The sequence below is a fragment of the Anopheles coluzzii genome, chromosome 2, assembly GCF_943734685.1.
Source record: "Anopheles coluzzii chromosome 2, AcolN3, whole genome shotgun sequence".
Classification (NCBI taxonomy): Eukaryota; Metazoa; Arthropoda; class Insecta; order Diptera; family Culicidae; genus Anopheles; species Anopheles coluzzii.
In genome coordinates, this window is record NC_064670.1 from 8,347,012 (window position 1) to 8,358,200 (window position 11,189).

At 52.1% G+C, this 11,189-nt stretch overlaps 3 protein-coding genes across 4 annotated transcripts; 2 read left to right on the top strand and 1 right to left on the bottom strand.

Annotated features, from left to right (window-relative positions):
* Window positions 1–62: 62 nt before the first annotated feature.
* Window positions 63–910, top strand: LOC120951315 (U6 snRNA-associated Sm-like protein LSm1). Its single transcript, XM_040369970.2, has 3 exons — window positions 63–268; window positions 369–553; window positions 627–910. The coding sequence occupies exons 1-3, from the start codon at window positions 220–222 to the stop codon at window positions 795–797; spliced, it is 405 nt and encodes a 134-aa protein (XP_040225904.2). The 5' UTR covers window positions 63–219; the 3' UTR covers window positions 798–910.
* A 15-nt stretch (window positions 911–925) lies between these two features.
* On the bottom strand, window positions 926–5,942 carry LOC120951309 (serine-rich adhesin for platelets). Of its 2 annotated transcripts, none has more exons than XM_040369944.2 (6): window positions 5,445–5,942; window positions 5,179–5,354; window positions 4,110–5,101; window positions 2,520–3,923; window positions 1,738–2,165; window positions 926–1,648 (listed from the first exon to the last, which is right to left on the bottom strand). In XM_040369944.2, the coding sequence occupies exons 1-6, from the start codon at window positions 5,582–5,584 to the stop codon at window positions 1,360–1,362; spliced, it is 3,429 nt and encodes a 1,142-aa protein (XP_040225878.2). In that variant the 5' UTR covers window positions 5,585–5,942; the 3' UTR covers window positions 926–1,359. The 2 variants fall into 2 exon arrangements, with proteins under 2 accessions (XP_040225878.2, XP_040225879.2); XM_040369945.2 differs by having other exon boundaries at window positions 1,522–1,648; window positions 1,859–2,165; window positions 5,445–5,941.
* Window positions 5,943–6,414: 472 nt separating this feature from the next.
* Window positions 6,415–11,189, top strand: LOC120949727 (exostosin-3). The gene is made up of 2 exons (XM_040367209.2): window positions 6,415–9,459; window positions 10,112–11,189. The coding sequence occupies exons 1-2, from the start codon at window positions 6,691–6,693 to the stop codon at window positions 10,214–10,216; spliced, it is 2,874 nt and encodes a 957-aa protein (XP_040223143.2). The 5' UTR covers window positions 6,415–6,690; the 3' UTR covers window positions 10,217–11,189.

Here is an 11,189-nt window from a genome sequence, read left to right on the forward strand (position 1 = left end):
CTATTGCTTTAGATTGTGATACATTTTTCACCGGGCTACACCGGCTACAAAACGTCAAACATTCTCCGCTTTGTTTACATCAACATTCTGCCATTAACAATTCTTCCCCTGTGTGTGTCCGTTCCCCGGAATTTGTTCAATATCTTTAGTTACACAGTAAAATAACACTTTTCTGCTTCACAGTGGCATTGGCCACCATCGATTCCTAGCTTCAGCACCATGGACAACCCTCTCTTCGGCACCGCTCATATGCTCTACGAGGTTGACAGTACGTGCAGCATCCGAACGAACCACCTTGCCACCCGTACAGTGGAGCACCGACGATACGAGGGTTCTTAATCACGCTTCTTCCCTTTTACAATTCGAAGAAAAACTCATGGTACTGCTGCACGACGGGCGCACGCTGATCGGTTATCTGCGAAGCGTGGATCAGTTCGCCAATCTGGTGCTACACCGGACGATCGAGCGGATACACGTCGGCAACGAGTATGGCGACATCCAGCGTGGCGTGGTCATCATCCGGGGCGAGAACGTTGTGCTGCTGGGCGAGATAGTAAGCATGCATTTGTTGTAGGTTCGGTGCAGTCATTGTAGTTTGTTGTAATGCGCGAACCTCTCTTCCTCAGGATCGCGAGAAGGAAAGCACCCTGCCGCTGAGGGAAATCTCCGTCGACGACATACTGGACGCGCAGCGACGGGAACAGGAGGCCCGGCAGGAGAAGCACCGGCTGGTCGCGAAAGCGCTGAAGGAGCGAGGGCTGAACATGAATTCCGAGATGGCTCAGGACGAGTTTTAGTGATGTGCTGCCCCCGAAACCGTTCTAAACGAAAATGACTGCCGGTACGATGATAACACCCTATGTGAAGCACCTTTTTTTACTTTTTAAATATCATCTAAAGCTACAATTTACGACCAACGGTGTTCTTTTTTTTATATTAGTATGTTTTTGTTTTATTTCGTGATTATAGTATGATTTAACCGTACATTTCTTATCACTACAAAACGAAAATACTCAAAAGTAGTTGATACAATTCTTTTCAATTTGTGCTGTATCAATCCGTCTATACTGAAGAAGTATGGGATGTCGCTGGGGAGGTCTGAGTATCATACGTAGAATTCATGATATGCTAGAGATAACTAAAGGCATCTAACACATTACGCCTTGCTACTATTTCATTAATTGTAATGGGTAAATCAAGAAGAGCATCACGTTGCCCTTCCATTGTCTCACTTACTCTCACCTCAACGTAATTATGAGAGAAAAGTGTTTAAATTTTGATTTACTGTTACTCGCTGCGGGTCTACAAGTGGTCATGTTTGTGGTTCCGTAGAGCATAGAGGAAATCTGATTCCCTCTCTTACAGTGCTGTTTCATCCAGCTCGGAACTGTTCAGTTCAGGAAATCGTTGATTTGGCACTGCTGTTACTGCTGCTACTGCTGTTGCCGTTGAGGCATTTGTTGCCGGTTCCTTGTCCTTTGGTTCATTACCATTCAAGCAGTACAGCAAGCTTTCGCTCATTTTTGACTCACTCAGCCGGTCCAAAATTTCTCCCGACGACGATTCGACGAAATCATCCGGCAGGCTGGCGAACGATAGGTCGGCCGGACTTTCGGCCGGCATCACACCGCGACTGAGCAGGTAATGTCTGCAAAAAAGGGGGAAGCAGAATATTATGGAACCGGATCCGGAAAGCAGCATTGCGAGCAGAATCATCGTAATTACTAATACCCTTACCGAAAGGGACTGGCCAAAGCGCGCGACTCATGGGTTCGTTCCGCGGCACCACCAACAACAACACCACCACCACCACCATCACCATCACCATGAACAACCATGCAACCGGAGGCTATGTTACCTTTAGAAGGAAAATGGTTCGATATCGGTGGAAGCCCCACGTCATTACCGATCGGTGGTAGACCCGTGTCGTTGATGAGCTGCTTCAGGCCACGATCGTAACGCGTGTGGGATGATGATGGTGTGCCGTCGCTAGCTCCATGCAGCAAGCTGCCGACTGGTACCGCCGGTTCGAGATCCACTTCTTCGTCTTCCTCTTTCAGGCTGGAAAAACTGGCACAGGTGGTGGAGAGCTGTTGCTGGTCGTTTGCATTCAACACGGACAGTAGCATAACCGGCTTGCGGGACCGTGGGGTCATGATCGATTCCTGGGAAGAAGGGATTAGTGTGAGCAATTAAAAGGATTCGTTACTGCGGAGTGGGCAACATCCTTTTGCCAATCGAGAAGCTCGCCAATTGGTGAATACAATACAATAAAAAATCAATAAACAGTCCTTATGCAAAAGTAGTTAAAGATAGAGAAAGGTAAGCTTCAAGCCAAGTTAAATAAAACCGTCACCAATCAATATAAGAAGCGCACATTAATAAGCATACAGGTAAGCGTGTAAGTGTGGCGGATTATGTTGAATTTTAGTTTGAACAAGATCGAAAACAAACCATACACCGCGGCGTACTTATAGAATCGTCCGGAACAATACCAGGCCGGAAGGAGAAATACACACCTGCATCGCTTTGGGCATCCGTTGGGTGCTTTTCGTTATTGGAGACATTGAGTTGCGCCCGCTAATGAGGGCGGCCGGGCCGGGCGTGCTGGTCAGATAGTTCGCTGCCGCCCAATTCGTCCCGTGCACCGAGCCAGGCAATTCGTTTGAATTGTCATCGTTCGCCACGTTCGCCACGCTGGTGGTCGCGAACGTGGTGCTGGGCACGATGGAAGATCGGAGCGTAGGAAGAAAGACACTGTCCGCCAAACTACTCTCACGTGCGGTGGTGCTCAGTTTTTTAGCGTCTCTCGACCGAACCAACGGTTCCACCGGTCGGCTGTTGTTCTTTTTGCTCGCCTTGCTAGCATCGTTGCCGAACGGAAAGCGCAAATTGCCCATCGAAACGCCCTTGATGAGCTTGTTCTTGAAGAAGTTTATGTTCATGCGTTGCTTGGTGGAACTTCCCGCTGCGGTACCACCACCACCACCTCCTCCACCTCCGCCGCCCGGTGTGGTCGGTTGACTTTTGCCGTCCATTTGCGTGGCCCCTAGACCGCCGCGCAGCAACCGGCCAGGCATCTCGCTATCGCGGTTCGCGGTGAGATGCTTATTGTCCAGGTTTATTACACGCCGCTGATGCTGGTATCCGATAGCGCTAAGGTTCGGTTCGGAGCGATAGCGAGAGCGTGCGTTTCCGAGCCCGGCTGAACCGTACCGCTCCTCCTCGGTATCGCTCAGTATCCGTTCACAGTCCTCAAACACATCCTCCTCGTCGCCTTCGTCCTCCTCCTCCTCCTCCTCCGCCACTGCCTCGTCGTTCGCCAGCAGTTCATCGTTCGAAAACTCGTCCACGGGCTCGCTGCCACTGTCACCGATATCGTCATCCTCCTGCTCTACAAAGTCCTCATCGTCCTCGGGAGGAGGAGGTTCGTTGTCCTCCAGCACATCACAACCGGCCACCGTCTCGGCACCGAAGCGCACCACCAGTCCCGGTTTGGACCGTCCCGTTTGCTCCCGATCCGAACGTTCCTCAACCCTGCTTCGTTTGCGCTCCGAGGAGGAATTAAAATCTGCCCCTCCGCTGGTACTACGCTGTCCTTCTTCCGCTCCCATCTCTCCGGATGATCGCCGTTTCAGTGCTTCCGGCTTTGACACGTCATGATGGGTTGAGGAGGTAGAGCTCGAGGTGCTGCTGCCACTTTCCGAACTGATCGTGCGTGTCAGCGAACCGGCCGCCTTTGCGTTTCCCGTGCCCGATGACGACGACATCGAGGACAGGGAGGACGACGAGGACGAGACGGAGGAGCAACGCTTTATGCAGAGCGGCGAGCCAACGCTCGACGGCGAATCGGACGCCGACACTGGGCTCTGAAACAGAACGCGCTGTCTTGGGCCACTGCCATAGCCTGTTCCGTTTGGAGTCTATAGGTAAGGGTTGGTGGTTAGAGTGACATTCCGTTAGTAAGATCGGTTAATGGATATTAATAGATGGCTAGAAGTGGTGATGAATTTTGCACGGACGGTTGCAGTTAGCCAAACGAAAGAAAAGGGCAAAACACGAAAACAAACACGGCTATCAAACAAAAAAAAACCGTTACGTTTACTTACCTGGAAAGTAGTTGGCGTTTGACTACCACTGATTGTGCCTCGTTTCGGTGTTCTCGACATGAGCGATTTGTGAAAGATATGGCGCTTGATCGAATCGCTAATCGAGCGTGGATACTTCAGCCCTCCACCGCTGGCCAGCCCGGCACTACCCGTGCCGGAACCATTCTTTTCCCGGAGCAACACCTGCAGCGGCGTGCCATACCCATTCTGGCGGTTAAACTTGCTCACCAGCTTCTTCTTCTTGGACGACTCGGGTAAGCTCTGGATGTGCGCATACAGCTGCGCCAGTGCCGTGTCGGTCGAGTTCATCTCCAACGCTTCGGCCGTCTTTTCCCGATCGACAAACGTGTACACGGTGTTGGCCACCGAGTCCGAGGTGGTCGATTCGTTCAGGATGTGCTCCGGGGACATGGTTTTGCGGCGCCGTTGATCCACAAAGTACGCCCGTATGTCGGTGGCCAGCTTCGGTGGGATGTGAAACAACCGGGGGCCGGTTTTGATCATGAAACCCACTATGCCCGACATGTGCTGGGCCGTCGTGTGCAGCGCTTCGGGCGATTGCTTGCGCGGGCAGATCAGGTGCGGCGTGAACAGGGTGGCCAAATTTACGGCCGACATCTTGTTGGTCGCCTCGTGCTGAATCGTACGATGCAGCAGCTCGATAATGTGGCGCAGCAGAATGTTGTTTTCTTCCGGCAGCAGGAGCAACAGCAGCTGAAGCGCATTCAGCAGCCGATCCTCGTTCCGTGCCGGTTGAGCCGCTTCCTTCGAGTGGTACAGATCGGCCACCTGGCAGTAGGCCGGGTAGTACAGCTCGGTCAGCAGTGGTTCGGGCAGGTCGGCCAGGAAGCTTTTCAGCACACTGGCACAATCGTGTGCCGTATAGCCGGCCCCATCGAGCGGCAACACATTGCCTTGCAGCAGCAAACTTTTCAGCTCATTCTGCCGCGCCAGTGAACCCGTTTTGCGGAATATCCCTTCCTGGGAGATGTCTAAAAGTGGCCCAATCAATGAAATCGTGTGATCAATATTCAAGAACGCCTTCAAATGGGGCCGCACAACTACTCACTTTCTTCCTGCTCCAGGAATGCGATCAGCTGCTTCAGATCTTCAATGTTGGCCTTCGTAAGCGCCGCCTTGGCCGTTTCCGGCGAAGTCGCTTTGGCTGACGTGCATCCTTTCGCTTTCTTGTGAAATCCTTTCCACTTCTTCAGCTTCTGCTTATCTAGTTCGGCTGGATCGTTTCTGTGATTGGTAACGAGCATTAGCATAAGGACAACACAGCACATCGCTCTCTCCCTCCCTCTTCTTTTCCCTCTTCACCCGCCTACTCACTCCGTATCGGTGTGAAGATCCAGTTCGAACGACAGGTGCATCCGAACCAACGTAACGAACTGTTCCGGATGTTCATTCTGCAGCCTGCTGGCAATGTCTTGATCCAATCGTACCTTGGTAGACTCCTCCACTTCCGTCATCGTACAAAAACGCGCAGGGATTAAAGTTTGTACCACTTCCCTTTTCCCTCCTCTTTGTACAACCACTCCGGAGATGTCGCACGGAAAAGTCCCTCCTATTGTAGGCGTAGGCTTCACTTCTCACCGCAGGGACTCTGCGGCATAGCAAACGTAGCACGAACGAATATCGGAAAACCAGCAACCATTTCTTGCTGGTTGAATGTTCAGCGTGCCCAACAATGAACCGAACGAACGAAACAAACAATGCGAAATACGGGGCAGCTGAACGAACGGCTGTAGAAAGGGCAAACCGGCCGAGAACGAAAAAGTGCGGTTTATTTTGTACCCGTTGACAAACAGTTTGATTTCGAACCGTCAGTCAACTGTGAAAAGGCCGTTGCACCAACGGACGCTGTGCGGTCATCGCCATTGATGCTGGTTGAAAATTTCTGAGAAGAATATTGCCTTTATTTAGCAATAATTTAGTTATAAACATTTGCTAACATTTTTTAAATTTAAAAAATGCATCAACTAATAAATTCTGGAACAGCAAATCAACAGAGGAATTTCGTACAGAAAATTCAAAATTGCACTAGAGCGATGGCCTGGATGACAATTCAAAACCAGAATCCCAGAAGTCCTCTACTGTAAATAAGTTTTTAATTTAAATTTTTGTTCTATGTAAATCTACGGAGTTGGATAAATTTAAGCAGATAATTTTCTTCAGAAAATTTTCATTTTTGTATGAATATCTTGAACAATGTTCTTCTTAAATTATCATTTATTTTAATTTAATCCAAGAATGAATTCGATGAACGATTTCCACTGTCCATTATTTGTCAACACTCGACCAACTGTCAACGAGAAAAACAAATTCCTCCTCGTATCGAATTGTGCGAATCACTTGGGGGAAAAAGTAAACTTATGTTTTTCACAATTGTTATCATTATAGACGTTGTTGTGCAAAGTTAATTCTACTAGCGGACCCTTCTCTGGGCTGCCCTCAAATCGCACGCTATCGCGAACGACGCCCGAACCCTTGGCTGTTGCCAACGACCTACTTGAACGCAGTGAACCATGCGATAACTGGACCACAAGGAACACCGTACATTCCCACCCGCTCCACCATGACCGGGTACGATTCGCTCGGTGGCAATGGAGGCGGTCCATCCAGTACCGGCGGTACCGTATGCCACTGGCTCAAGCACATGAAGCTGTACCGGGTGGTGCTGATTGTGGTATTTTGCCTGCTGTCGCTGCCCTTCGTCTTTTACAACCTGCTCGTGCACGAGGAATCGAACGTCCAGCACAGCGACATCCACCGGACGCGCTCGCAGCTGTTCACGTTTGAGGATGTGAGCCCCCTGAAGGCGGCCGATCTGAAGCTGCGCATCGACGAGATGCTGCGCATGAAGGGGACGGTTTCGCTGGAGCTGCGTGATCTTGAATCGCGCCGCCAGAAGCTACAGTCGGACATCGGGCTGTACAATCAGAAGATCGATGAGCTCAAGCAAGAGCTGGCCCGCCAGCAGACGGAGCTGGATCGGTTGAAGATATCCGTCGAGCAAGCGCAGGTAGCCCAGCGCGAAGCCGTTCTGCGCAACACACCGGAGCTGGCCCTTCCGAGGGCACTCTTTTCCGACACGCTACCGGCGCAGATGCGCCCGATCGATGCCGCCCACAGCCGGTCGTGTAAAATGAGCACCTGCTTCGATCACTCGCGCTGCAGTCTAACGTCCGGCTTTCCGGTGTACCTGTACGACCCCGATACGACGTCGGTCGTTAGCGCAGGGTACGATATCGATGGGTTCCTGAAGACCACGATCAAGCAAACGCTCGGCTACAATGCGCACCTCACAACGGATCCGAAAAAGGCGTGCGTATTTCTCGTACTCGTCGGGGAGGCACTGTCCGAGCATGAGGTGCAAAAGAGCAACCGCTACGTTGCACCGCAGGGAGCAGCGGATGGGTCGGGCGCGCCCAATCTTTCCAGTTTGAACGTCACCCGCCTACGGCTCCTGCCGTACTGGGGAGGCGATGGGCGGAACCATGTGCTGTTGAACTTTGCCCGCCGCGAAGTTGGCCCGGGGGCGGGTAATATGCTGCAGGGCCAGGCGATGGATACGGGCCGGGCCATGCTGGTGCAGTCGAGCTTCGAGGAAAGCCAGTTCCGCGTCGGCTTCGATCTGATCGCACCGCCCATCCTGGGCCCACCGGGCGGGGACGTGTGGCAGGAGTGCGCTCCAATGCTGCCAGCCCGCCGGAAGTATCTGCTCAGCTTCCAGGGCGAGCTGTTGGGCCAGAACGGTACGATGGTTGGGCCGCGCGGGACGGACGACACCGAGAGCGACACGGTGGACGAGTTTATCATCGAGCATCTGAAGGAGATGTCTTCGGGCAGGACGCAGGACTACTTCATGCTGCAGTTTGAGTGTGTCCCGGCGACGGAACAACGCGCACCGTCGGGATTGCGTGACTGGTCGCTCTGTGGGACGGACAATTCGCGCAAATCGGTGCTGAAAGAATCGACCTTTGCGCTGCTGCTGGCACCGGGCGGAGGAAGTACGAGTTCCACGTTGCTGCAGGCACGGCTGTACGAGGCACTGCGGGCTGGAGCGATTCCGCTGGTACTGGGCGGCGATCAGGTGCAGCTTCCGTACGCTGAAACGATCGACTGGCGACGGGTGGTCATTTCCCTGCCCAAGGCCCGTATAACCGAGCTACACTTTCTGCTGCGTGCCATCCCCGATGCCGATTTGCTGACGATGCGCCGCCAGGGTCGGTTGGTGTGGGAGCGCTACCTTAGCTCGGTTCAGTCCACGGTTGATACGATCGTGGCCAGCCTGCGCAGTCGGCTCGGAATTCCCCCGAAACCGATACCGTCAGTGATTGCGCACAGCGTGTTCAATTCATCGTTCGTCCCTCTCAAATCCGACCCCGTCATCGATACCGAGCCGGAGGAATCGCTCGGTCCGATCGAACCACCGTACCCGAGTCCGGCGTTCCGCAGGAACTACACCGCCACCCTGGTGCAGTCGCGCGAAATGTGGAACGATTGGGCCGACCCGTTCGCACTGTACCCGCAGCTTCCCTTCGATCCGGTGCTGCCGTCCGACGCGAAGTTCATCGGCTCCCACATGGGCTTCCGGCCGATCGGGAAAGGTGCGGGCGGCACGGGCAAAGAGTTCGGCGAATCGCTCGGCGGCAACTATCCCCGCGAACAGTTCACCATCGTCATACTGACGTACGAGCGGGAGCAGGTGCTGATGGATTCGCTGAGCCGCCTGTACGGACTGCCCTACCTGCACAAGGTGATTGTCGTGTGGAACTCCCCGAAACCGCCACTGGAGGATCTACGCTGGCCGGACATTGGCGTGCCGGTGCACGTCGTTCGCGCACCGCGCAACTCGCTCAACAATCGCTTCCTACCGTTCGATGCGATCGAAACCGAGGCGGTCCTGTCGGTCGATGACGATGCGCACCTGCGCCACGACGAGATACTGTTTGGGTTTCGCGTGTGGCGGGAGCACCGCGACCGGGTGGTTGGCTTCCCGGGCCGGTTCCATGCGTGGGACGTGAACTCGCTCGACTCGTGGAACTACAACTCGAACTACAGCTGCGAGCTGAGCATGGTGCTGACCGGGGCCGCCTTCATCCACAAGTACTACACGTACCTGTACACGTACACGCTGCCCCAGGCGATCCGGGACAAGGTGGACGAGTACATGAACTGCGAGGACATTGCGATGAACTTTCTGGTGTCGCACGTCACGCGCAAACCCCCGGTGAAGGTTACCTCCCGCTGGACGTTCCGGTGCCCCGGCTGCCCGGTGTCGCTCAGCGAGGATGATACCCACTTCCAGGAGCGGCACAAGTGCATCAACTTCTTCACGAAGGTAAGGTGTATTGTTTTTATTTATTGGCCTATCAGGAGTAGAAATCATAGAACGCTCTTTCCGGACTTGGCGACCACCGCGAGGTGGACGGGGTACAGTTGTTTAAAAGCTTTGCATACCATTTGCTATCATTACCCGGACACTGGTCAATAGAAGAGGCTTCTTGAGGCTGCATAGTGTCCTTCCCATTCACTTCCGGAGTATGATGGTCGTCAACGTCAACGATCAGTTTTGGTTGATTCCTTTCAACAGCAGCAGTGTCTCCGACGGCTTCCTTCTCAATTTGCTTGGTTGTCGCATTGTCCTCGGAGACAGTGTTCTTCTCCCTCTTCGGATATATCTGGTTGGAGTTGCGATCAAACACGCCCACCAATACGAGATCGTCATCTTCACTAGGGAACTTTTTATATTTGTTGGCGTGTTTAGTTCGTTTGCTTTTCAAATTCTTTTGCCTCTTGTATGGTTTACGTTTTTGTTGGTGCTTCATCCTGTACCGCTCTGTCTACGTTAAAATGGCATCCGCTTACTTCAATGCTTGCTTCGATTTAGATAGTGTGCGAAAGTGTGCGCACACTGCTCGCTTCGGCCTGCATTGATTGGTTCCCCACTGCTCAAACCCTTCTCACGCGTGCTCTTCTCTTTTTCTCTTCAGGTGTTTGGGTACACGCCCTTACTTAACACCCAGTACCGGGCCGATTCGATCCTGTTCAAAACGCGAATACCACACGACAAACAGAAATGCTTTAAATTTATCTAATTGCCCGCTATTGAAATCACCGTTTGTTCCGTCCGTTGGTGGTAGGCGTAAGCAAAGCACGACCAAACCGGACGACCGCCTGCACCTGGGAGCTGAGCTGAGATGGAACTTTCCTACAACACGAAACCGACACAGTTACTGCTAGCAAATATCAATAGTCACCGTATATGCACTAAATGTAGAAGTACGCGATCACGTGATCGTGGTCCAAATGGGGATGCCATAAGGAGGATGTTTAGCTTGTGTGGTGCAACACTGGGCAACCAGGCACTTGGTGTGCTGTACTAACGGTGGACAAAGGGACAACGGTACAGTAGTTGTTGCACAGCAAGCATCATTTCCACTACCAATGAACACACCCTGCTCGTTGGAGTAGCTCGTAAGCGTGTATTAGCAATAGAGATTAGGTTAGGCGAACAAAATGGCATGTTTTAAACGAAGCAATCGTCCGGTTGGATTCTTTTTTTCAAACCAGCACTACGACTGAGATAGAATGCGCGAATGAGAACGACAAGCGCCATTCGCTAGATTGGTGTAACATATTTCATAACCAGCTAGATTCTAATGAAGGCAACAGTAGCAGCACCGCCGTAAGCATACCAGTTAATGCAAAAGCAACATTTGTGTATCGTAAAGTAACACTGCACGTGACAGTAATAGTTAATGGGTTGTAAATTAAATTGCGTTGCGCGCGAGGGGAAGCGTCAACACGGGAGTTTGAATTGCGTTAAGTCCCGTTTAGTTGGACGTTCTGTGCACTTTCCCAGTTGTTTTAGCGGTTAAAGTGTTTTACTGGTGCGTTAGTCCTAGTCCGACGGGAGGATGTTTTAGGTTTTTAGGGACTTTAGTGCAGCTTTAAAAGGTAGAAAGATTATTAGGTTTTATCTCGCCGCGTGTACACTCGTCTGAGATTGTAATCTTTGTAATCGGCACGGAAAAAAAGACTAATATAAAATTGACACGTATACTGTAA

Coding starts and splice junctions, on each gene's coding strand:
- LOC120949727 (XM_040367209.2), top strand. CDS start 6,691: ATGACCGGGTACGATTCGCTCGGTGGCAATGGAGGCGGTCCATCCAGT. Junction 9,460..10,111: donor GCATCAACTTCTTCACGAAG/GTAAGGTGTATT, acceptor TTTTCTCTTCAG/GTGTTTGGGTACACGCCCTT.
- LOC120951309 (XM_040369944.2), bottom strand. CDS start 5,584: ATGACGGAAGTGGAGGAGTCTACCAAGGTACGATTGGATCAAGACATT. Junction 5,355..5,444: donor GATCTTCACACCGATACGGA/GTGAGTAGGCGG, acceptor TACCAATCACAG/AAACGATCCAGCCGAACTAG. Junction 3,924..4,109: donor AAACGCCAACTACTTTCCAG/GTAAGTAAACGT, acceptor CCTTACCTATAG/ACTCCAAACGGAACAGGCTA.
- LOC120951315 (XM_040369970.2), top strand. CDS start 220: ATGGACAACCCTCTCTTCGGCACCGCTCATATGCTCTACGAGGTTGAC. Junction 269..368: donor TATGCTCTACGAGGTTGACA/GTACGTGCAGCA, acceptor TACAATTCGAAG/AAAAACTCATGGTACTGCTG. Junction 554..626: donor TTGTGCTGCTGGGCGAGATA/GTAAGCATGCAT, acceptor TCTCTTCCTCAG/GATCGCGAGAAGGAAAGCAC.